This window comes from Colius striatus, chromosome 22 (genome assembly GCF_028858725.1).
Source record: "Colius striatus isolate bColStr4 chromosome 22, bColStr4.1.hap1, whole genome shotgun sequence".
NCBI classification, from domain to species: Eukaryota; Metazoa; Chordata; class Aves; order Coliiformes; family Coliidae; genus Colius; species Colius striatus.
The window spans coordinates 6,507,387-6,529,458 of NC_084780.1; the positions used below are offsets into that span (position 1 = coordinate 6,507,387).

The 22,072-nt window shown below is 49.3% G+C and overlaps 2 protein-coding genes across 3 annotated transcripts; both read right to left on the reverse strand.

Annotated features, from left to right (window-relative positions):
- Positions 1–228: 228 nt before the first annotated feature.
- On the reverse strand, positions 229–16,360 carry PTPN22 (protein tyrosine phosphatase non-receptor type 22). Its single transcript, XM_062013516.1, has 21 exons — positions 16,274–16,360; positions 14,194–14,302; positions 13,324–13,400; positions 12,334–12,429; positions 11,909–11,947; positions 11,513–11,584; positions 11,359–11,418; positions 10,949–11,091; positions 10,371–10,437; positions 9,560–9,637; positions 8,943–9,035; positions 7,863–7,939; positions 6,291–7,036; positions 5,279–5,362; positions 5,009–5,139; positions 4,459–4,486; positions 4,021–4,101; positions 3,627–3,730; positions 3,014–3,044; positions 2,206–2,283; positions 229–1,575 (listed from the first exon to the last, which is right to left on the reverse strand). The coding sequence occupies exons 1-21, from the start codon at positions 16,358–16,360 to the stop codon at positions 1,511–1,513; spliced, it is 2,346 nt and encodes a 781-aa protein (XP_061869500.1). The 3' UTR covers positions 229–1,510.
- Positions 16,361–17,792: 1,432 nt separating this feature from the next.
- On the reverse strand, positions 17,793–22,003 carry BCL2L15 (BCL2 like 15). Of its 2 annotated transcripts, none has more exons than XM_062013314.1 (4): positions 21,771–22,003; positions 19,388–19,527; positions 18,423–18,638; positions 17,793–17,924 (listed from the first exon to the last, which is right to left on the reverse strand). In XM_062013314.1, exons 1-4 carry the CDS (start codon positions 21,796–21,798, stop codon positions 17,907–17,909), a joined length of 402 nt encoding a protein of 133 aa, XP_061869298.1. In that variant the 5' UTR covers positions 21,799–22,003; the 3' UTR covers positions 17,793–17,906. The 2 variants fall into 2 exon arrangements, with proteins under 2 accessions (XP_061869298.1, XP_010199875.1); XM_010201573.2 differs by lacking the exon at positions 21,771–22,003 and adding an exon at positions 21,281–21,654.
- Positions 22,004–22,072: the final 69 nt, after the last annotated feature.

Below are 22,072 nucleotides of genomic sequence, written 5' to 3' on the forward strand. Positions count from 1 at the left end.
GGCGCCCCCTGGGAGCTGTAGTCTTCGCGGGGCATGCCGGGAAGTGTAGTCCGCCGGTGGGGGGGGTGGGGGGGCGCGCGCCTGAGGCGGCCGAGCACGGAATGACCCCAAATCCGCGTCACCCGCGGGGCCGGTCACAACAGCCCGCTTCGTGACCGGCGACCTTGGAGCGGAGGAGCCGTCAGCACAACCCGGCTGATAAATAAACTTTTATTGTTAACGCACGTCAGGAAACGCTTCAGCGCGTGAATCCGCGGCGGCCGAAGCCTGAGGGTGCGACTCGCCAAGCGACAGCGCTGTAAAACGTGAGGTAAAACCGGCCGCGGTTCTGGCGCGGCCTGACACGGCGGCCTCTACCCCGGCCCCGGCCCACACGGAGGCGTCCAGGAGCTCCCCCGGGCTCGGGGCAGAGCTGCCTCACACGCTGGTGTCGGTGGGTTTGGTGCAGCCCTGGGGGATTTCCATCAGGACTATTGAAGATCTTTTGTTGGTTCCTGCTGGTGGGAAAACAGGTGATTGCTGAAAAGTGTGTCGGGCTCCTTCTGGGCTGTATTAGCCGTGTCTCCCAGCAAACGGTGGCTTTAAACCGGCTTGAGTTCTCCGTTCCAGCCCTTGTCAGTAATTCTTTACTCGAAGAAATTCCTCAAATCCCACTTTCTCTGTTGGAAAACAATCACATAAAGCAGTTGTCAGCATCTTTATCCTTCCCCACTGAGGATGTAAATAGCAGAGGGTTCTGGTGAGGAGCCTCTAGAAAGCTTGTCCAAGAGATCCACCTGAAATTCCGTGCTGGAGAGTCACAAATCCTTAAAACCAGCGTTGCTTTGAAAACACAGTGATATTTTGCTTGCTGTGGTGTTTTGGTTTGTCCCATTTTCTGTTTCATTAGTTTAGTTTTGATATGATCAATCAGCATCTTAGTGACCAAAACTCGAGACAAACGACCTGATTTGCTTAGGTGAAAAAAGGTAAAGAAAAGTTATTTCTAAAATCTGAGATGCTAATTCTCTTTTAGTCCAAGTAATGTAAACATTTAAGGATGTGTGGTTGGTTATGGTAGACTTCTACACGAGTGAAGTTACACAGATGCTGTGTTTGCACAACCCAGGTCTTGTTTTCCTTTCATCCACTCCGTTGGCTTTCCATACCATTCAGTAGTCTTCTCTGGTGTCACCACCAGTTTACACTGCTTTGTTACAGAAAGCTCAGGTCCATCCTTTTGAAGTAAATACATTCCAAAACACACGAAAAAATGATCCTTTCTTTGCATAAAACATCCATTCCCAGTTTCAGTTTCCATCCTGTTGTAAATTAGCTGAAAGTGCTTAGCTGCTCGTACCGTTATGTTCTTTAAAACTTCAGTTGATGAAAGATGCACAAGTAGTGCCTGAGCTGCAGATATACAACAGCTTTGGGTGTGTTTATTTTGCTGTAAACCTTGTTGGGGTGAGCACTCAAGTTGTATCCGAAGGACTTCACAGCTCTGCAACGCCGTTTCTAGAAAACATACCTAAATGTTCCATGCTGGGGGTGGATTTCGTGGTCCTTTAGGTTTTGAAAATCGATTTGCAAAGCCTAAAAAGAGAGATTATTTTTTGTTGGAACAGATTCTGTGTGTTGTAGATGTTATGTAAATGCTTAAGATAATAATGGTCTTTGCAAGCACTTGTAATTTCAGTTCTTCTCCACAGTTTAAGATGTGGTAGACAAAGCAACATCCTGTAGTTAAGTCAACTGGTGCAAAAAAATAGTCTATTACTGTGCCTGTCTGACAAATACTGTCATTATAGCATGAATATGGAGATAACTAGATTCTGTGCCTAATTGTTCTGGTAGAAGAATTTAAAATGGAACACATATTTCTCCTCTAAGAACACAACACGAGGCTGCAGCCTCACAGCAACACCACAGCTTTTGTCTTCCGCCGTCTCTGTTGCTACATAAAGGCTTTCAGATACAGGAAAGCCAAATACACACTTCAGACTCTTCACACACCAACAAACATTTGTCAGAGTGGGGCTCGGGGTTGACGTTTTCCATCCTCAGCTGCTCTGTAAACAGTTTGTGGATGGAGTTGTAACTGAGTAAAAAGCAATAAGCATTGTTTGTAAAGTTTGTAATTCATTGTTACTGGGGCTGGTAGCTGCGTTTGGACTTTTGAAAAACAAGCACTTCCTACACCAAAACACAAAGAGAAAAACATACCAAAGTTAAGGAAAGGCCTCGAGTGGTTTGATGGGGCAGGTTCTGATGGTTTTGTCAGTGACGATGGACTACAGATGCCTAGAAACAAAAAACGAGACTGAAGCAGGCAGCCACTGCACTCCCTGAGGAGCTGAACTCGGACACATCTACAGCAAAACACTTGCTGCCACATGCACGGTGCCATGTGGGTGTGATTTCAGCACAAGACACAGAGAAGCACTTTCCACACGAGCAGAGCTTGGATGCCACGGAGTTGTAACGACATCGTTTGCTCGTCGCAGGGAGCGTTTGTACGGCTGCAGCTCAGCCCACTGGGAACACGTTTGCTCACTAGTGCTTTAAGCAGTTTCTAGCAGTCCTATTATTCAAGATAAGTGGTTTTATTTTAGATCAAAGAGAACTTAATGAGAAACTCATTATTTGTGCTCCACATAGACTGGGCAGAATCTAGGATGGGGCTCACATTCCCCACCGAGCTCCTATCACCCATTTTTGGAGTGTTTGTCCCACAACATAGGTTTGAGTGACCTGAAGAATTTGGGTACACTGGAGCTGTCCCCAAGGTACCCAACGGGCTTTACAAGGGCACCACAGCGTGCTTGTGATACTCCTAAAACAACTATTGCTCTCCAGATGAGATGGTACTCAGCTAGCCAGTGCAGCTCTGTATTCCCTGCTCCAAAGCAGGCAGATGTACAGGGCCTTTCATATTTGACAACTTTGGGTTCTTGAAGATTCAGTCCCACTTAGTTCTTGGCATGTTTGCTTAAAGCCATCAGGAAGATGCACATTAGCCTGAAAGACTTACTCTTTCTCACATTTTTCAGTATTTTCAAGCTCTATAAAAGAAGAATGAGAAAAAAAAGGCATGTTGGATAAAAATGTAGCAAGCAGTAGGTGACAAATAAATAACTGATAAATAAATAGACTTATATATCACATAGTGACACAGAGCCTAGCAGCTGGGACTGAAATGCAGACTTTTGCCATACACTTACTCCCTGGCTTTTTTTCTAGCCACTCCAGATGCCCCCAGTTTGTATTATTCTTGCTGTTTTCCTCATTTTTCTGCTCAGCCCTGACATCCCACAGGATTGCTCATGAGGGTAATTAACTAGGACCACGACGAGACTGGTGATGAGCAGACTCCACTTGAGCAACAAAAGAAGCTGGCACTTCAGGGGACCAGACTGCCAAGGCAAAGCCATTCACACAGGTATGGCTGCTATACTCTCTCCCTAGTGCAGACACTGGTTTTGTGTGCAGTTCTAAGACAGAATATTAGTCTAGTTTCCTTGCCCTAATTATGAGTGGTCAGGCAATTCTCACAAGGTTAGCAGTGAGAAAGTAACAATAGCTTTATGGTCTCTTTCTTGCCTCCTGTGTTTTCAATAGCTTTTGTTTTGTCTTGTGTCTTTTACCTTGCTTCTCCTGAAGCATTTTGTAGTCTCTGCTGACAATGTTTTGGAAGCATTGTTCTCCAAGCTCACAGAACTTGTAGAATTTCTTGCAGCAGGCTGCATACCTGGGAACACACATCACAACATCTTCAGAGGTCATTCATTAGTCCTCCAGCTGTTTCCTACATGTTTTGTTCTTTTCATTCCTTCTAATGCAGCAGTTCTAGAAGTTTCCAGGAGGCCCCCAGTTGTAGGTGCATTCTTTGTATCTGCTGAACTCTACTGCAATGAAGCCCCGAGGCACTGCTGTTGGTAAGGCTTTGAAGAAGTGGGCCAGGATCTCCTCAGCTATCTGCAGGTTTAGGTGTAAGTGTAACATAACCAGCTAGGTGCTGAGGAAAGAACTTACACTCACTCGCTGCATCAGCAAGAACAAATGACTCTGGGGTTCTTTGAGGAAGTGGGGGAGGAGAGTCAGAGCGATCCCAGGTTGTCTCTAAGAAGACAAAGAGAAAAGAGTTGATTACCTAGCTTTAAATGTGTGTGTGTGTGTATATATATGTATATACTAAGAGGTCCACAACACTCTAACCAGTATTTCTCAGTCATCTCAAAGGAAACACACCACATGCAGCAAGGAGGCTGCAAGGAACGTGGAAAGCTGCCAGCTCATTTGGTTGCAGAAGTGTCTAGTTATGTTTAGAACTATTTACTTGCAGAACTATGTAGCAAGACAAAATTTCCATTGGACTGAGCACGGGTCCTAAAGTCATTCACTAAGTTTGGTAAAGCAGTTCCAGTAGAAAGCAGACCTTATTTCCAAAGAGAGTTTAACCCAGTGTTCAGCTTATACCTGTTCGTGGGCTCCGAAGCTTCACACTCTGGAAACAAAAAAACAATGAAGGTGTTTGAAATAGCTGCAGCCAAATGTTGTTCCCTTGCACACAAGCAAGACAGAGAAGATGAGGAAATGATGTTACGTGCAAACACCCTCCCACACACACCTACATGCTCATGTAATGGAAGATAGGCTTCTGCCTCACTGTTTCACTGTATAAAGCTATAACTCATCTAGGGGATGATCAGGAGATGCTCCTGCCTGTTCTGCAGGCTGGTGTGAACCTCTGGACCTCTAACCTCCTGTCTTTGTTGTCCTCTGAAAAGAGGGGACAATATTTTTACTGCCTTGAATAGGATTTAGGACCCCCCCAAAAATGTTTGGTGTAGAGCAGATGTTGATGAGGAGGAGCCTGACTGACACCACATCTTCCTTCCAGTCCCGAGCCCTGAAATCATTTGTGGAGAGTGCACAGTGCCAAAACTGGAGGCTTTCTCACAGAAGGAAACACAAAGAGGAAATTGGCAGAGAGATAGTGCTGGAGAAGTGATAAAAAGCCTCTTACCTGACATGGTCTCAGTCTCACGGAGTCATTAAACATCTCTGAGTGAGATTCACCACTCCACTCCAAAGAGGTTCCAATATTTCTGTTTCTGTCTGGAAGGTGAAAATCAGACGTGGCCAGAGGAAATTGTCCTAGAAACAATTGAATTGTCACACAAGAGATCCTTTCTTGTCCCAGACAGCCAGAGCAAAGGCACTGCTGGGTGCTGTGATACTGCACAGTTGTGGGAAGAGCCCTCAGAGCACTTGTTAAATTGTTAAATGCACTTACCACATTCGCTGGCCACGATAAAAGACTCGGGGGTTCGCTCAGGCAGGGGCGGAGGATCATCATCATCTTGCTGTGGCAGAGCACCTAATTGGGGAGACACAGACACATTACCTGCATGGCACAACACAGCAGGAGAGCTACAGACCTTTGTAGAGGCTCAGAGCTGTCTGCTCACACCCAGCCATACACTGCAGAGTTAAACATCTCTAAACTGTACTCAAAAACCCAAGTAGTCCTCAGCGCCAATTCACCTGCCACTGGCTGCGTGGCTCTAAGGGCAGGATTCCCATTGCTCAGGGGAGAATGATGAGAGTGCTCCCAGCACACAGCCAAGCTCACAGCTGGGGGTACCACTGCTGCCTGGCTTGTGCTGCAGCTCTTGTGACTTTCCAAGAGTCTCCAGCTTCTAGATAACAAGCATGCTTTGGTGACACTGAGTGCTGGGGAGGCTGAGAAGGGCAAAGATCAGCAAATGCCAAAGCTGTGGACAATGGGAAATATCTGACTGGGCCAGGACTGACCAGACCAAGGAATAATTCTGCTGCCTTCTTAATGGCAGGCAGTAGCTTTAAGTCCTAGGCAAAACACTAGTACTGAAGTCCTGGTTCTCTCAGTCTCAGCAGAGTGTCAGCATCCCCCTGCACAAAAGGAGTGGGTTTTGACCTCAAAAGAAAACCATTTCTCGGAGCTTTCTGGATGCTTCTTAGAGCACCCTGTTGCTCTAAGAATTGGTGAGCACAACCCTTGCTGTGAGAGCTGTACTGAGGTGACACAGTAGTTCAGAGTGGCTGTGTAATGTGAAACCCCAAATCATGCTGTTCTAAAAACGTTGTTTATGGGAAAAATTAAAGGCAGGATGAAACCAGTTGCTCCCTCAGCTCCTGTGGGAACACAGTCCCGAGGGGGAGCTACAGCCCTGCCTGGATGCCAAAAGACAACAGTCATCATTCCCTCCAGCATGCTGCAATCCAGAGTGACCAAGCCCAGCTTGTTGCAGTGCTGCACCACTTACTCAGGGAGGATATCCTCTGGCTGTTCAGCAGGGGAGAGTGATGGGACACAGGCGTGGGTGGGGGGGAGCTGGCCAGAGCAGGCTGTAGGGGAGCACTGGCAGCACAGGAAGGGGAAAGTTCATCCTGCTCCTCCACAAAGCACTCAGCAAACACGGGGGACGTGGGGTCATCTGAAGAGAGTGAAGAGAAATAGGGGTCTTCTGCTGAGCAGAAGTAAGGGCAAGGACTTTGCCCTCGGTTCCTGCAGCGTGGGGGGCTGTCTGCTTCTTGGCTTGAGTGGTTCAGCTCATCAGGGGAAAATCCAGCCTGCATCTTCACCTGAAACCTTGAGTAACGGGTATTTGGCAACTGTGGACTCAAGACAGGCTTTGCATCCCCTCCATCCCACTCCCAGCCTTCTCCCTGCTGGGCCAGCACAAAAGGGCTGGAAGCAGCTCGAGTCAGAGGTGCTCTGCCACGAAGCCCTCTCGTGCCTCCTCCCTTCGGTTCTGGGCTCAGAAGCAGTTGCTCAGGAGAGATGTTGTTGAACTCCAGACTGTGGTGCTTCTGAAGAGCATCCCCAGCAGCCCACTTCTGAGTGGCAGCTGCCTTTCTGCGGCTGATGAGGTTCAAAGTGCCAAAGGAGATGGCCTGTCTGAGGGCAGCGCCTCGGCACCCAGAGCTGGCAGATGGTGCTGGCAGGGGCGCTTTGCTGGGTAGCAGTGGAGAAGGACCTTGATGTACATCCTGTTTCTCTTGCTCTGAGCTGCAACAAAGCACCATGATGCAAAGTCAAAGCCCCACCTAGCACTCATAAACCTCTGTTAGCCTACTAAAGAGGCCCCACAGCATTACTCCTGAGAGCAGACCCAGGAGCATAAAGCCCTGCTCAGCCTCAAGCAAGGAGCACAGAGGACTGTGCACCATGGTGCCTCGTTTGAACACCATTAAATGGTGAACAGAGGAGGCCCCTTCACACAGGTAACTGTACTCTCAGTGCAGGCTGTACCATAAAGCAAAATTATTTACAGAAAGCAGACACTGCACACCAAAAGATGCCTGAGGAAGAATCCCACCACCTTCCAAAGCTGCCCATGTCAGGAAGCCAGGCTCTTCAGGCTCATTGTTCCTACAGCACTGGAGTAGTATGTGCAGGTGAAAGGTGGGAGCAGGAGGGGAGCAGCTTGCAGAGTGCATGACTTCAGGCAGAGGGCTGAGATAAACCAGCACTGGGGTGTCTCCATGTGCATGAGCCTTTTTTTCACACTGTCCCATGACCTGTTTTCAGTTTGTATGTGAAACACTGTGCAAGTGCAACATGAAAGAGACCCAAGGGCAGAAGCAGGGGACAGATGCATGCAGGGAAGAGCCTGAGGTCTCAGAAACACATCAGAGGGAAGAGCAGGAATTATGATGGGGAAAAAATGTAAGAGTCAAAGTGGGACCACAGGGAGGCTGCAGATCCTGCTGACAAATGCGATACAACTTGCAAACAGAAGGTATCACAAAGCACAGGTTAAAAAATGCCTCTTCCTGCAACTGTGTGGTGGCTGAAAATACAAGCACAGGGCATTCTTGTGCTGTGGCCTTACCAGGTTAGTAATCTCAGAGAGTAAATATCTTCCACTGGTGTCAGAAGTGGCTTTGCTACAGGATGCCTTGTTTGTACCTAGTGAAGGAAAAGGTTAGAAAACAAGAGTGGGGAAGAGGAATGCAAAGGACAGAAACCTGCTATTTCAGGAGCTGGAATTTGTGCCAACTGCTTTGAATTATGAATGCAGTTTGGAAATGACAAACACCAACTTGAAAGCACCAAATTGGAGCTGAAAACCGAAGACAGAACCTCCTGAACAGCAATTTCTGTCACCACCTTTTCAAAACGAGAGCTGGACAACCATCCAGCTGTTCTGCTGCACCTGCAAAACAGCCTGTGCAGACAACTCTGCCTTCAGGACCCCAAGCAGGCATTCAGCCTGGCAAGTCAGGTGCTGGTTTCCTCTGACACTTCAGATTGTGACCATCCCCCTTGCTCTGGTACTTTCAGAGGACAGTGAGGTTTGGGTAGGTGAGAGGTTTGGCCAGGAGCTAAAAACCACATCCAGCCTTGAACCATTTTGTGTCGACCTAGTCTTGCATCCCTTTTGCTTACAGACTGTCCACAACACATAGAAAGAGGCTCTTTCCAGCTCTTTTCTCACTCAGCTCTGGTTTGGAACATCCTGGAAAGTCTCAGTCATGATTCCCATTGTGGAATCCTGTTCTGAATTCTTTAGAGAAAAGCTTCTGATAAAATAAGCAAACTGTAACCTTTCAGCCCTTTCCTGCCAATGGCAATGCATTTACTTCAGCCAGATTGCAATCAGCTATGCAGGAAAGGTGAGCTTTGTGCCAGCACAAAGAACAGCCAGAGCAAAGAGAAGCTTAACCATGGATGTTTTGGATGTTCCTGTTTATGTGCAACTTCATACCAAGACCACATTGTTTTTCTTTGGAGGTGGACCAGATTTAAAGACTTTGACATGTCAAAGGGGCTCAGTCTGGGCATCAAGGGTAGCAGAAAACAGAGGGGTTCATTCTAGGTGTGCAGGGGAGACCTCTGAAGTAGGAATCTAGGTTAGAGCTGGCATGCTTGAGGGTGCAGGAGGCAGTGTGCTTGTCCTGGGGACTTTTACCTGTGAAACACCAGAATCTTCCTGGGCATCGAGTGCATTAATCTGCCTCTTGAAGAGCTCAATTACTGCATCATAAACCAGCTTGTACTGCTCCTGTGTTCCAGACAAATACAACAGAGATGAGAACCAGCACCTGCAGTACTTGTAAATGGTCACTTGTTATCCAAACCAAGCATCAGCCCCTGAGAGAAGCTGCCACTTTCTAGTTCACTGGCAGAGTAAATCCTCAGAAGAGGTAGAAGCCACAACTTTCAAAGGGTTCAAACTGAAGGGTTTTAGGTGCACAGACAACTCTCTTCTGCACTGAGCTTCCTCTTCAGTCTGTTGAGAAGACTTCCCACTTTATTTCCTGGACAGTCCCTTGTTTCACAGCACAAAGGTTCAATAACTCAGACTGCAAGCACCAAGCTGTTCAAGCTGGCTGCAAGGAAACGGTCAGACACCAAATGCAGTTCTGCAAAATCATTCTTCTGTTCAGAAAAGGGACCTTACCTACATACCCTTGTTCCCAGCTGCACAACCACTCAGTGTTTCTTTACTGTGAACTCTCCTGGGGAAAAGCTGAGTCCCAGTATGGAGAGTGTACAGCTCCCAGCTGCAAAAGATCCTGGCCATACCTTGGTCTGCACTAGGGAAGGTCTTTGCGAGCGCATCTCCTGGATCAGGCTGAAAATACTGAAGTTCACTGGAACAATCTTGCAATTAAGGGAAAGAACAAAACCAATTACAGACAGGTCTAATGCCAAGCAGCTTCCAAGTCATGATGCAGCTTAGAGCAGTGTTATTATTACATCCTATTGCAAGGAGTTGTGGCAAAGGTGCAACAGCGCTGGTAACAGCTGAGAGTAGCACAAAGGACACGACACTGGTTTGCCAGATTGGGGAGTTCAGGTGTGGTAGCATCCAGTCCCAGTGACCTGCTGCAAGGCCTGGGCTTACTTCACATGCATCAGTGTTGAAGACTCAGAGTAAAGCCAAGTGGTAGTTTGGAAACATTGGATTTCTGATGCTGAAGTGTGGAAAGGCAAATATAGACAGTAAAGTCATGTTGAAGACTGAAGGCCAGTGCAGGGCCAAGCTCTGTGATCTGAAGGTCCTGGCAGGAGGGAGGGTTCAGCCCCCTCAGTACAAACACTGGGGGCTGTTCACATCAGGATGGGGAGGGGAGCAATGGCAATGGACACTGATGCAGAGCCTAAAGAGAGAGAAGCAGCACAAACTGGGAAAGGAGCATCAGCAAATTGGCCACCACCACTCTGCAGTCAGACTGTAGGGAGTTCTCATGCATGGCTGTCATCTGACATACATCTGTGTGCAGTCAGAGAGGGGTGAAAGGGAGAATAGGGAGGGAGAGGAGGCGAAGGAGAGACAGATGCAGTGCTTCTGCACACAGGCACTGTTTGAAGACGTAGGCAGGCTGGTACTCACCCCGTCCTTCAGCAGCGTCTGGGTGTAGTCGATTGCACAGATGACTCCTGTCCTGCCACAGCCAGCACTGCAATGACAGTCACAGCAGGGTTGCTAGCAGAGGTCAGAGGATGGGCACCCTGAGTTTTCTGACATTTGGAAAAGACCTACAGTCTCCTTTGACCATCCCATCCCATCCCATCCCATCCCATCCCATCCCATCCCATCCCATCCCATCCCATCCCATCCCATCCAACAGCTCTCCTGCTCCTGCAGCTTCACTCGCCCCACGTAAGGCTCCATCTGCCCAAAGCTCTGCTGCAGGCTGGAAGGGCTTCACCTCATGCTCCTGCAAAGAGTTCTCAGTCCTCCTCTCATGACCAGCTCACACATGGACATGCTGGTCACCTCTTAACTATACATGCTATTGCTAGCCTGCTGCCACCTTACCTGCCACCAAGCCCTGCTAGTGTTCCTCTGAGGACACCTTTGCTTTAGGACTTCCTACAAGAGGTGCTTGGCTGCAGGCTTGTGCCAGCTGCTTGGGAAGTGAGAGCACGGGGGGCTGGAGGCCAGCAGCCCTTCCCCACCTCACCCACCTGCAGTGCACACAGATGGGGACACCATCATCCGGCTGGTAGCGGCGAATGTCGGTGATGAGCTCCAGGATGGGGTCAATGGATGAGGGCACATCGTGGTCTGGCCAGTTTTTATAGTGGAACTGATGTACAGCACGGATTTCCTGCAAGAGGAGAGTGATGCTGGCAGGGCCTGGGGATGCTGTGCAGCACCAAGGGGACACTGCTGCAGCTCCCACGGGCTCAGGCTGGGATGGCAGCAGGGCAAGGGGAAGCAGGTGAACTGCAGCTGTGAGTTAATTCATTTCTCCCTTCCTTACACTGTCAGATCTGAGCAGTGTAAAGTTTCCTGCACAAAGTGTGCCATTTTTTAAGGTTTTATTTCTATCACCCAGCTAGCCAGGATGCATTTCCTGACCGTCCCTGCTCACCTCATTCAGAGTCACCTTTAAAGTCCGAATCACATACTCATTTTTCTTCTCTTCAGCTTCCTGCAGAACAAGAAGTTAGAGTCACATTTTCTGCAGATGACTTGAGTTTCCAGAGCACGTGGTGTGATGAGATGCTGGTGGCAGCTGTACTCACACAGGCAATGGAGAAGGGCCCACACTGCAGGGGACAGCCATCCACCTCTGCCCAGTACCGCTCACATTTCTTCTGTTGCAAGGAACAGGATAGTTTTGGTTATTCACCACCCACCCACCCACACTGTCTCCTGTCTCATCCTGCTGGGAGGAGGCCTGGCTCTGGCTGCTGGCCAGCTCCAGCATCCCATTCCCTGGAGCTGTCATTGCTGGATTTTCCCTTCCAAAAAAGCTGTCTTCAATGCTGGAAATAGCTTAAGAATGTAGCTGGAGACTCAGGAAAGAGCTCTTATCGAACAGAAACTCACTGTCACTGATGAGATTCAGTAAAAACCTGCATCCCTCCTCTCTGCCCTGGCACTGCCTTGGCAGAGCCCACCTCCAACACATTACTCACCTTTCCCATTTCAAACTCCATGCAAGCCATGACCACAATCTGCAGAAAGAAGGTTCATTACAAAAACTTGAACACAAGTTTCTTATCCAGGCAGCAAAATCAAACTCATCACTTGTGGATTCTTATCAGCAATGAGGGAGTTCTGTGGGCTGGCTTCCCCAGAGCCCTGGACTGCTAGGCAAACCAAACCCAGGACATCATCCACAGCCCAGGCACAACTCAGAGCCTGAATGCAGAGACAGGCATGAGCAGACTCTTGTTTCAGCACGAGTGTGGAAGAGGCTCATGGGAAGGATGCTGGTCACACACAATACCTGGAGTAAAACCCTGACACTCCCACTGTCTGCTGAGTTAAAAAGGACTTGTGGCTGGCTGTATGGACAACATTTCTTGTGAAAAGAAAAGCATATGAATCTGCACCTTACCAGGACTTCATACTCCCAAATCATCCTCCAAAAGTCAGTGACAGTTGTGGGGAGAGGACCCTGGGTTGCAATGTATGCTCTTGGCCCATAAACGCCCTGAAACAGCATTCAAATCACACATGGAGACACCTTTGCATAGTTCACTGGCAGAAACAAAGTGATTCCTCTTTCTGAATCTTACTTCTATTCAATGAGCCCATTAAGGATTTCAAAGGGTTTTTATGCAGTTAAATTTTAGGCACCTACATTAAATTAAGCAACTAGAAACCAACAGTGTGCAGACCTCCCAAAGGCAGACCCAAGCCAGAGAGCTGAGCTCAAGGTGTGATCTGCTCCCAGGTGATGCTGCAGCAGCTGACCCAGCTCTGCACCCTGCAGCTTGGTGTGTGTGTGTGGCCAGACAACAAACCAGGACCCCCTTGTGACGGTGTGTTCTGCAAACAGGTTACACAGAGCCCTGGGTCACTGTGGTGGAGAACAAAAGAAACCTTTATCTATCTGTCAGAGAAGGGTTGTGAGTCCAGGAGAGTCCCAAAGCAGATGGAGCTCCTGATGGAGAGCTGGCCGTGTTGCTCAGCGCTGCGGTGGGCTCGTGCTGCAGTGCAAGGCTTCCTGCCCATGCACTGGTTTCAGACAAGGTGATTCTGACCACAGGCAGTTTTGCACCACTGTTACCCACCAAAGGCAGCAACACTGACAAGGAAGTCAGGGCTGTGAGCCACAAACTGTTCCACTACCCAGCCTGACGTGAGCACACGTCCCTTGCTCTGGAGCCTGGCCCCTCTGTGCTGCAGGGGGTGTTTATGAAGAGCTCACTAGTTGTACACATCTTTCCATCAGCTATGCTTGAGCATAGCCCAGAAACTGCTGCATAGTCCTTTCACTCACCAGAGCCACTAGACCTGCTCCTCTTGGCACAACTCAACCAGGTAGCAGTAGCAGCTGCTACAAACACCTCTGCACAGCAAAGCACTGTGAAAGCAGCAATACCTTGATGAAGTTGGCATTGATGTAGTGAGAATCTGCGTCCGATGTAATCAGGGACAGCTCCACTCTGCTGTGGTCAACTGCAAGCAGAACAACAAAAGCAGAAGCAGCAGCAGTTACTGTTTGCCTTTCATGGTAGCTGAGGTCCTCAGACTGCAGCACAAGGTGCTCTGGAGGAGCATCAAAGAGCTTTTCCCAGAGCAGGTGATGCCTCCTCCTGCACCTACCGATGGCCTGGGCACAGAACTGCCATTGCCCACACATGGGCTCCTTTTCAGCCTGGTGCTGAGGGTTTAGGCAAGAGCTGCCACTACCCCAGTGCAATGCTAATCCCCTCCTCTGGCCACAGAGCAAGCCAGGCCTGAAATCACCCTGTGCTCTGTCCTATGCATTCAAATGAGATCTGGGGGCTTAGCCTTTGTTATTTTCAGGCTAAAGTGGATGAAAGGGACAGTCTGCTCTGATGCTAGGACAGACTCCTTTGGAGCCTACATCAAGCCAGGACAAGCCACAGCTGGTTTTGTCTATAGTCTGCTTTATACATCATGCAGAAATCATTGTCTGAGGCTGTTCTCTACGAGGCCTTGGGAAGCAAGTGTTGGCAATGCCAGCCAGGAAGCTTACAGGGACAATCACTAGAGGATGTGTCCCCTGCTGAATCAAAGTCTGTAGAAAATACATTCCAAGGTCTTCCAGAACATGTACTGCAAAGGTCAAAGGCAGAACCTTAACTCTGAGTGGCAAAATTCAAGGCCCACAGTCAGCCAGTGAGATGCTCACGTGCAGGCAGCTGTGCAGGCAGACACTGGGGTGTGAGAACAGACTCAAGCTTAAAAGAAGGCTGAATAGGAACATTTGCCATTTCCAACCTACAGGGTAAGATGTCCTTGTATCTGTTCTTCTTGATGTTCTCTGGTTGCTCAGATGCTGCTGTAGAGTAGATTTTATCCGATCTGTACTTGGTTGACTGTCTCTTCAGCTTCTGTGATAAAAGAATGGAACAAATTACAGTAGATGTGCCACATACAACTCCCTGCTAGAGGGTATGTGTGAAGGTCTCTAGGGGTCAGGTTCTCTACCACAAAGTGAGGTCTGCACCATAAGAGGTCTGCTCTTGCCTAAACCCTCAGGTCTGCACCATAAATTCTTTCCTGAGTGGCATTTCTCAAGGTACTCAGAGCAAGAATAGAGACAGAAGCCACCTGAGAGCCCCAGCCCAGGCTCCTGGAGAGTGGAAAGTGTGTGCTGAGGCAGTGCCCAGGCACACAGGCTTCTGGCATTGACATGATGCATTTCTACAGCACCCAGAGGAATTGTTCTCAGCACCCAGATAAGAGGAGTAATGATGTTAAAGCACCTTTAACAAATGACATCAGAGAAGATAGAGAAATCAATTGATTTTTCTCCCTTTGGTAGAAATGCTGCCACCTGTAGCTGCAGGCAGTTCAGATCCAAGCCAGAGTTGCTGGTGCCCAACACCACCACAGTTTGCACGTGCAAATGGTTGTTCACAACAAGAGAGGAGAGGCATTAGGATGGAGAAAGAGCCATTTCTAGCAGGTTTGGGAATGCAAACCACCATAATTGCCTCTAAAGGCTTCTGCCCTTTCAGAAGTGGCCATGAACTCAGGCTGTCCTGGGAAGAGGAAGCACAGCCTTGACCACTTCTGCCTGTCATTTTGATGGGAAAATTAGCTGTGCATTTGGCTGCTAGGACTGTGCCAGGGGCTCGACAGGCTGCTGCTCACGTGGCACCTACAGTCCCAGCACCGTGGTGAGAGGGGGAAATTCAGCAGCTTGTGACAACACTTTGTTCCATGGAACAACAGACTGTCACTGCAGGCTCGGATTAATCACTTCCCTCCAACCCAGACACCTAGAAACCAAGCACTAAGCTTTTCCCAAGTGTCTGAAGTGACAGTTTTCACTGGTATCACAAAGCAGGGCTGGATCTTGTGGGGACTCCAAAGTAGCCCCTGTGCCTAACCCAGAGACCACTGGCTGATGCAATAGCCCTTGTTGCAGGCTCAGGAACAGTGGTTGTTCTGGTGCTTGTGACATCTCAGATCTTACAGATGTACCAGTTTTACCTTTGCTTGTGCCTGCTTAAGCTGGGCAATGCCTTTGCTTCTCAGAGGAGCCTAGGTAGCCTGCCAGAGCAACCTTCCCCCAGCTGATACATCAGCAGCCACTGCCAGCCATTAGCCTTAACTGAGACACAGTGGGTTGTCATCTAAAACTCACCCCTGAGATCTAACACTCTCACTCTGAGAGCTCACAGACGTGGCACAGCACAAATCTTAACCAGTGACACACCCCATTTTTTGCTAGTTTTGCCTTGAGGAAACCAATTCATTTCCAGGAGGGGCTGGAAGCACTGCTGGACACAGAGCACATGTGAATGGACACACGAGCCCTTCCACCTAACCTAACACAGACCTGGAGGGAGGAGAAATGGCCTGTGCAGCTGCTCTGATCACCATCTCCTCACGCCTTGGCTGAGGGGCTCGAGGTCAATGAGAGGTGGAACAGCCTCGGGTCCACGGGGCAGGTAGCACAGGGGCAAGGTAGGGGGTTTCTCTTGGAATGGAAAAAGGAAAAGCTATGTCAAGTAGCAGCTGGAGATCCCTGTCAGGAACACGTGCATCACTGATGTAACAGATGGCCATGGGGACAGGAGGCTCTGGCTCCATATTCCTCATTACAGCCAGGGCTGTGCTCCCAGCCCAAGTGAAACCGTGTCTTCACAAGTGCATTTGCAAAGCAGAAAACAGGAAGCACTGGGCAATTATTTAAGCAGCAAAGCCTTGCTTCCAGTGCAAAGTGTTTTCTCTGCACATTCCCTTCGCCCCAGCTCAGTCTCAGTGTCACACACGGATCACGTCCCTGTCTGAGCAGCGACTGAGCAGTTCAAATCAACAGAAGCACAGTGCTGTGCCTTAAGCAAACTTACCAAAAACTCCTCTGCAAACTCTTCTCTGTTGAGCTTCTTGCTTTGGGCCCTTTTCAGGTTCTGCAGCAGAATCTCCCTTCGGTGCATGATGCTGGAGACGGAGCGTGACTGTCCCAGCGGAGCCGGGGACGGACATGTCAGTGTGTGCTGCAGCGGAAAGCACCAGCCTGGAGAGCACTGGCAGCAGGCTGTGGTTTACTGACTTCATCACAAGCCTTGGAGGAAATTAGTACGTAACAGACACCGTGGTCAAATAACAAAACACAACCTGGGGCTCGAGCGCCTCCTTCTCCAACTGCAGCTCCCTCACCTGTGCCCTGCAGCGAGAGGTGGCAGCGCCCAGGAGGGCAGGAGCCTCATGGCAGGAGCAGAGCTGCCCCCAAGCCTCCAGTGTCCCCAGCTGTTTCCCCCTCTTCTGTGCCATAAAGGCTGTAGGATCACAGAATCCTCAGAATGGTGGGGCTGGAAGGGCCCTGCAGAGCTGCTCCAGACCAACCCCCTGCTGCAGCAGGTTCCCCTGGCTCAGGGGGCACAGGAACGTGTCCAGCTGGGGTTGGAAACCTCCAGAAGGAGCCTCCACACCCTCCCTGGGCAGCCTGGGCCAGGGCTCCCTCCCCTCAGGACCAAAGGACTTTCTCTACCCATTCCAGTGGTTTTTGTGTTCCAGCCTGTGACCATCACCCCTTGTCTTGCCACTGGGCACTCCAGAAAAAAGTGTCACCCCATTCTCCTGACATTCATTCTTTAGGTACTTAAAATTGTTAATGAGGTCCTCCCTTAGTCTTCTCTTCTCTAGGCTAAACAGCCTCAGGTTCTGCACCAAAGGTGGTCAGCTGTTGGAGACCAGAGCCAAACAGCCCAGCAAAGTCTGACTCCAGTAGAACAGAAATCAAATTGCTCTGCCTCACCTCACTCACTCCCAGGGACACTTACAGCTACCCCAAAAAATGCTGTAGGACAAGTGGAGACCATTCTGAAGTGGGAAGAGGATTCAGCTCCCAAAGACCATCCATTTTCTCTACTTACAGAAATGGAGAAAACTCAGCCAAAAACAACACCCCCCTCCCAAAAAAAAGGAAAAGGTGTGGGAATCAGAACCTTGATCTTTTCAATATCTCACACTTTGCACAACCACTTCAGAGCAGCTGCTCCAACTCTGTTTCTGGCAGTCATTCCACGTGTTCCCCTTATGTGTTTCTGGCAGATTGGGTACGGAATAGCTAAAGGATGTCTCTGTCCAGTTGCTAAAAGGCAAAGGGCTGCTGGTTACCATGAAAGAGACACCACTCTCATCTTAAAGATAATGTCAAATGTTGATTTTGTGAAAAATAAGCCTTTGAATCAGCAGAGAGGAACAAAGAGACCTTTAGAACAAGTAATGGAAACATGTTTTATAACAAAAATTCCCCTGGTAAGTCTGCAGCACTAACAGAAACCTTGAGCAAAGAGTGTGAGTGGAATGGCTAAACTGAAGAGGAACACAGGGAGAAAAGCAAATTAATAACAACCATTTATTCAGTTTTGTTTCTGCTGCTGCAGGATCTCTTTTACATGTTGTTATGTGGAGTTTTCTTTGCAGTCTCCAGAAGAGAGAACAGCATTGACCTTCTGGAAAGTGGTACAGCCCTTTCTCTCATCTGTCCAAGTTCTCCTGCAAAGAAACAAAACCTGTCACATAGGTGTGTTTTAGAGAAAGAATTGAAGGTGGGTTTAGAGGAACTGGCAGGAAGAGAAGCAGATGGGATGGAGGGTAAGCGACCTGCCTCCCACTGAGAGCCTCTCCCCGACAGATTTCATCCCTTCCCCTGGCACAATGCACCACGTGGGGTCTGTGAAGCTGTGTGAGCAGGACAGTGCTTTTTGTGGGGCACATCCATCATTATTTTGAGTCTCATCTAACAGAGCAAGTTGAGCTTCTGAGAGACTGAGAGAAAAATGAAGCCCCGTGACAGAGAAGCGGATGGGAACTTAATGCTGACTCCAGTCAGACTCGCTGGAGGCGTTCAGCTGTGCGCATGTCTCAGGGGATGCACGGAGTATCAGTGATGAGCTTGGGGAGGATGCAAAGGAAGAGCATCTCTGGGTGAGAGATGCAAAGGAAGAGCCATAAATAGCCAGGCAAACATCACCACTGCTTTCACATCCTTACCCATCCACCACGGGCCTCGATGTAGTTCCTCACTTGACGGTTTCCGTTGATCACGTCTGTGAGTTGGTTGGGGCGGATCACAAATGATGTTTTCTTAACAACATATATTAGCAGTTTCACAGAAACAGAGAGAAAAGCTATCTCATAGGCCAGCTCAGGGTTCTGTTTACTCCAGCTCCTGCTGATAGATTCCACGGCAGCCCCAAACTTCTCTGTCTGCAAGCGAGAGGGCAGTTTGAGCTTCTTTTTAAATGATGCTATGATAAGAAAGTCTTATCTCGCTCAAAATCCAACATTCAGTTCAGTTCCTGCTTCTACCCATGACCTGCTTTAGTAGAGGGGTTAGTCTAGGTGATCTCTAGAGGTCCCTTCCTGGGATTCTGTGACCTCACAGCTTCCTGGTGATTCCCATACAAGATGGGACACTCGAGGCAAGGCTCTTCTTTACTGGGGCTTGTACAAACTGCAGCGTGGTTGTAGGACTGAGGAGGACAGCTGGTGGTCTAACCAGACCTGCAATGAACCTGAAGCTAGAACTGCCTGTAGCACTTGTGCCAGAAACATTGCTGGCACCATAGCTCTGGAGAACCTGCTCTGCTCCTCTCACCACAGTCTCCCTCCTCTGCACACCAGCTGCCCCCACCAACTCCAGTCTGCAGAGCATTCCCTGCAGTGACAGACTAGCCCAGGCAGCTCCAGGGCTTCTCAAGTGATAAAAAGCAGCTCCTTTGGAAGAGAGGAGGAGAAAAGGCAGCTCCCAGAGTGCCTTCTTCATCTGCTGACCTGGTGGCTCACACACACAATCAAGGGATGCTCTGTGCTGTTGTGTCTCTTCCCCTCGCTCCCCTCCCCCTGACTCCTGCACCATAAGCTGTGCTGCTCCCCAGGCTTTTCCTGTTCTCCAACACAAGACTGGCCTACAGACACGGAGTTGGCCTGGCCAGGCAAGACAAGCTCTGCTTTACCTCTCCCTGGAGCACTTCAGCAAGAGGCTGTGAGGAAACCCTTTCGAAATCCACGTTGCAGCGGTCCGCTATCTGCCGCAGGCAGCTGGCGATCAGCACCGGGTCAAACGTGGTTGGGGGCCCAGACTGCGACACGGCCACTAGAGCAGAGAGAGCAGGACAAGGGTTTCAGCACAACACAGCAAAGGCAGAGAAAGGGAACCCAAAGTGACAGCTCAGCCTTTTTGTCCAAAATGCTGCCTTCAGCAGGCGCTACGGAAGTTACTGCCTCAGGCACTCGAGGGGTTAATGCAGGGTAGACCTCTGGCAAGGCACATTAGTGAATGTAAAACCAAAGTCCCCAAGAAATATCACACAGCCCTTCATTGTAGCCACTGATTCAAATATTCATTGATTTACAGGGACCAAGGGGCTCTGTACCATGGGTTAGTCCAGGTCTCTTTCCTCCCACCTCAGCTGCCTCATGCTCAAGTCTCATTCATCCCCTGCTTCTCCAAGAATGTCCCTAAGGTCCCTCTTTTGCCTCTCCAGGTTCCAGCAGCTCCTTCCTCTCAGGCTGCCAGAAACAGGCAAGGAAGGTCAGGGGAGTTGGAAACCATCTCATCTCTCTCCTGACTGCAGTGATGCAGGAGCATGGATCAGATGGCAAAGTCTTGCCAACATTCCCCCATATTTCAAGGCTGTGGATCATCACGTGCAGTCTCTGGAGAATTTAGGCACACTCCAGGTCTCCCCTGAGCAAGGGCAAATTGCAACACTTCAAAAAGTCTCACAGTGACCCAAATTAAGGCTTTCACAGAGGAGCAAAAGGCATGATTCACAGATGTCATGTATATAAAACTCTCAGAACTTCTTAGCTATACTTTAAGGGGGTGGGGGGAGCACCTCAGTTAAAGCATTTATCCCTTAAAGCATCCTGAGGGGAAAAACCACAAACAGTGGAGTAGTATTTTTTCTGAATATCACCAAACCAAGGTTCAGCCAGAAGCAACTTCACAACACTGAAAGTTCTGGCAAAACCATGTTTGCCAAAGTCATAAGTGAAAGTAGGATCTTTTGACAGCGTTGGGCAACTTTATCTGGAGCATTGCTTCTTGATCCAACCCCTCATCCTCATCCAGCTGCTCATTTCAGCTCAGCCAGTCCAGTTCAGGTGCTGGCACTGTGTGCCCACAGTCCTGGGCAGAAGCTCCTGGGGCTCTGGGGCAGCTCCCCCATGCTGAGCACAGCAGACACACGAGTGTCTAATCCAGGAGAAGGGAATGAGGGATCTGCTGTTGGAGGATCCTTCTTTAGGCAAAATGACAAACCTCCATGAAGCTTTTGAGAAATGGGCTTTGCTTGCTGCCTTGTGCCAGCAAGATCTCAGTGTCTCTTGGGAGATTTTAACTAGTTTGTTGCCAAGAAAACAACGTGAGTATAGGTGATGGGAAAAGCAACAAGAATATAGGTGAGAGTCAGGGTATTTTAGGAAGTTTGGGAAGCAAAAAGCATGCTCTGGCATACATGTCAAGGCAACTGTTTTTATCTAATAAGCAGTATGAGCTTTCACTTTCATAATGACAGCTAAAACCTGTCCCACCCCATTGGTCTGGACACAGGACCTGTGGCCCCAAGCACAGCACAGCAGCCCACAGCACCTTCCCTGCCCCAGGGAGTGGAAGCGGGGCGGCCGTCCTTCACAGCCCCCACTGCAGCTGTGGGCTGCCTGCCATTCAAACAACTCTACCTTGTTCTAACTTGTCCTCCAAAGCAGACATAGCCTCGAGTCCATCAGGAGCCTGCACTCAAGGGAACCCAAGGTCCCAGAGCTGCAGCCTCCTTCCCTGAAGCGTTCAGTCCGAACGCTCCTCTCGCCCGACACAGCGGCTCTTCCTCCCGCCCCAGCCCTACCTCCCGAGTCTGTCTCCAGGCTCCTGCAGTCAGTGTCATCTTCTGTGAGATCAAAGAACAAGGCTTCCACGATACAGGCTGTCTGCTCCTCAAAGGTCACCATGGCAGCGTGGCTCCCCACTGCAGAGCGGGCAGGGACCCCACTGCCACTGCTCCTCTCTGCAGGTGAACTTTGGCTATTGACTTCCTCTTCCCTGAGCTGCAGAGGTTCTGGGAAATCTCTGAGGTTTCAGGCTCCACCCATGCCAAGCCATAGACATGCCATGCCACGCCACCCAAGAGTCCCAGTTCTAACTCTGGGCGTGGTTCAGTTTCAGAAGGATCCATTTCCAGTAGGATTCACCGAAACAAGGACTTACCAGAAGACTGGAGACCTGTTCCTTCAGCAAGAAAGGTGTCTGGGTAAAAGGCTAGAAGCTCCAAGCCCCATCCCAGCCAAAGACCAGACTTGGTCTAGCCATAAAGGAGTAAAACAACAAGTAAAGCTTACCAAGCTCCCAAGTTGTGAAGACTGCCATGCCAGTGCAGCTCTCCACAGGGACAGGGACCCAGCACACACATAAACACCCTGGAAGCTCTTACAGGAGCCCTGCCACAGCTCTGTTCTTATCTACCTTTGAACTTGCCTCTTGGTAGCTGTTACCGGAATTTGATATATGAAACTGAAATAAATTGTTGCACAACTGCTCTTTAAAGCCTTGCTTCAAGGAAGTTGAGGGAAAAGCATTGTGTGACACAGAGGTAGGAGCTCAACTGCGGTTCTCTCCAGATCCAAGGCCACAGTCTTGATTT

What these genes read in the sequence shown, in the direction of transcription:
- PTPN22 (XM_062013516.1), bottom strand. Translation starts at nt 16,360, where the DNA reads ATGCACCGAAGGGAGATTCTGCTGCAGAACCTGAAAAGGGCCCAAAGC. An exon ending in TTTGGGAGTATGAAGTCCTG is followed by an intron (nt 11,948 to 12,333) that starts GTAAGGTGCAGA and finishes TTCTTTCTGCAG; the next exon opens with ATTGTGGTCATGGCTTGCAT. An exon ending in TATCGTGGCCAGCGAATGTG is followed by an intron (nt 5,140 to 5,278) that starts GTAAGTGCATTT and finishes AATTGTTTCTAG; the next exon opens with GACAATTTCCTCTGGCCACG.
- BCL2L15 (XM_010201573.2), bottom strand. Translation starts at nt 21,383, where the DNA reads ATGGTGACCTTTGAGGAGCAGACAGCCTGTATCGTGGAAGCCTTGTTC. An exon ending in CCTGGAGACAGACTCGGGAG is followed by an intron (nt 19,528 to 21,280) that starts GTAGGGCTGGGG and finishes TCTCTGCTCTAG; the next exon opens with TGGCCGTGTCGCAGTCTGGG. An exon ending in CTGAAGTGCTCCAGGGAGAG is followed by an intron (nt 18,639 to 19,387) that starts GTAAAGCAGAGC and finishes TCTCGCTTGCAG; the next exon opens with ACAGAGAAGTTTGGGGCTGC.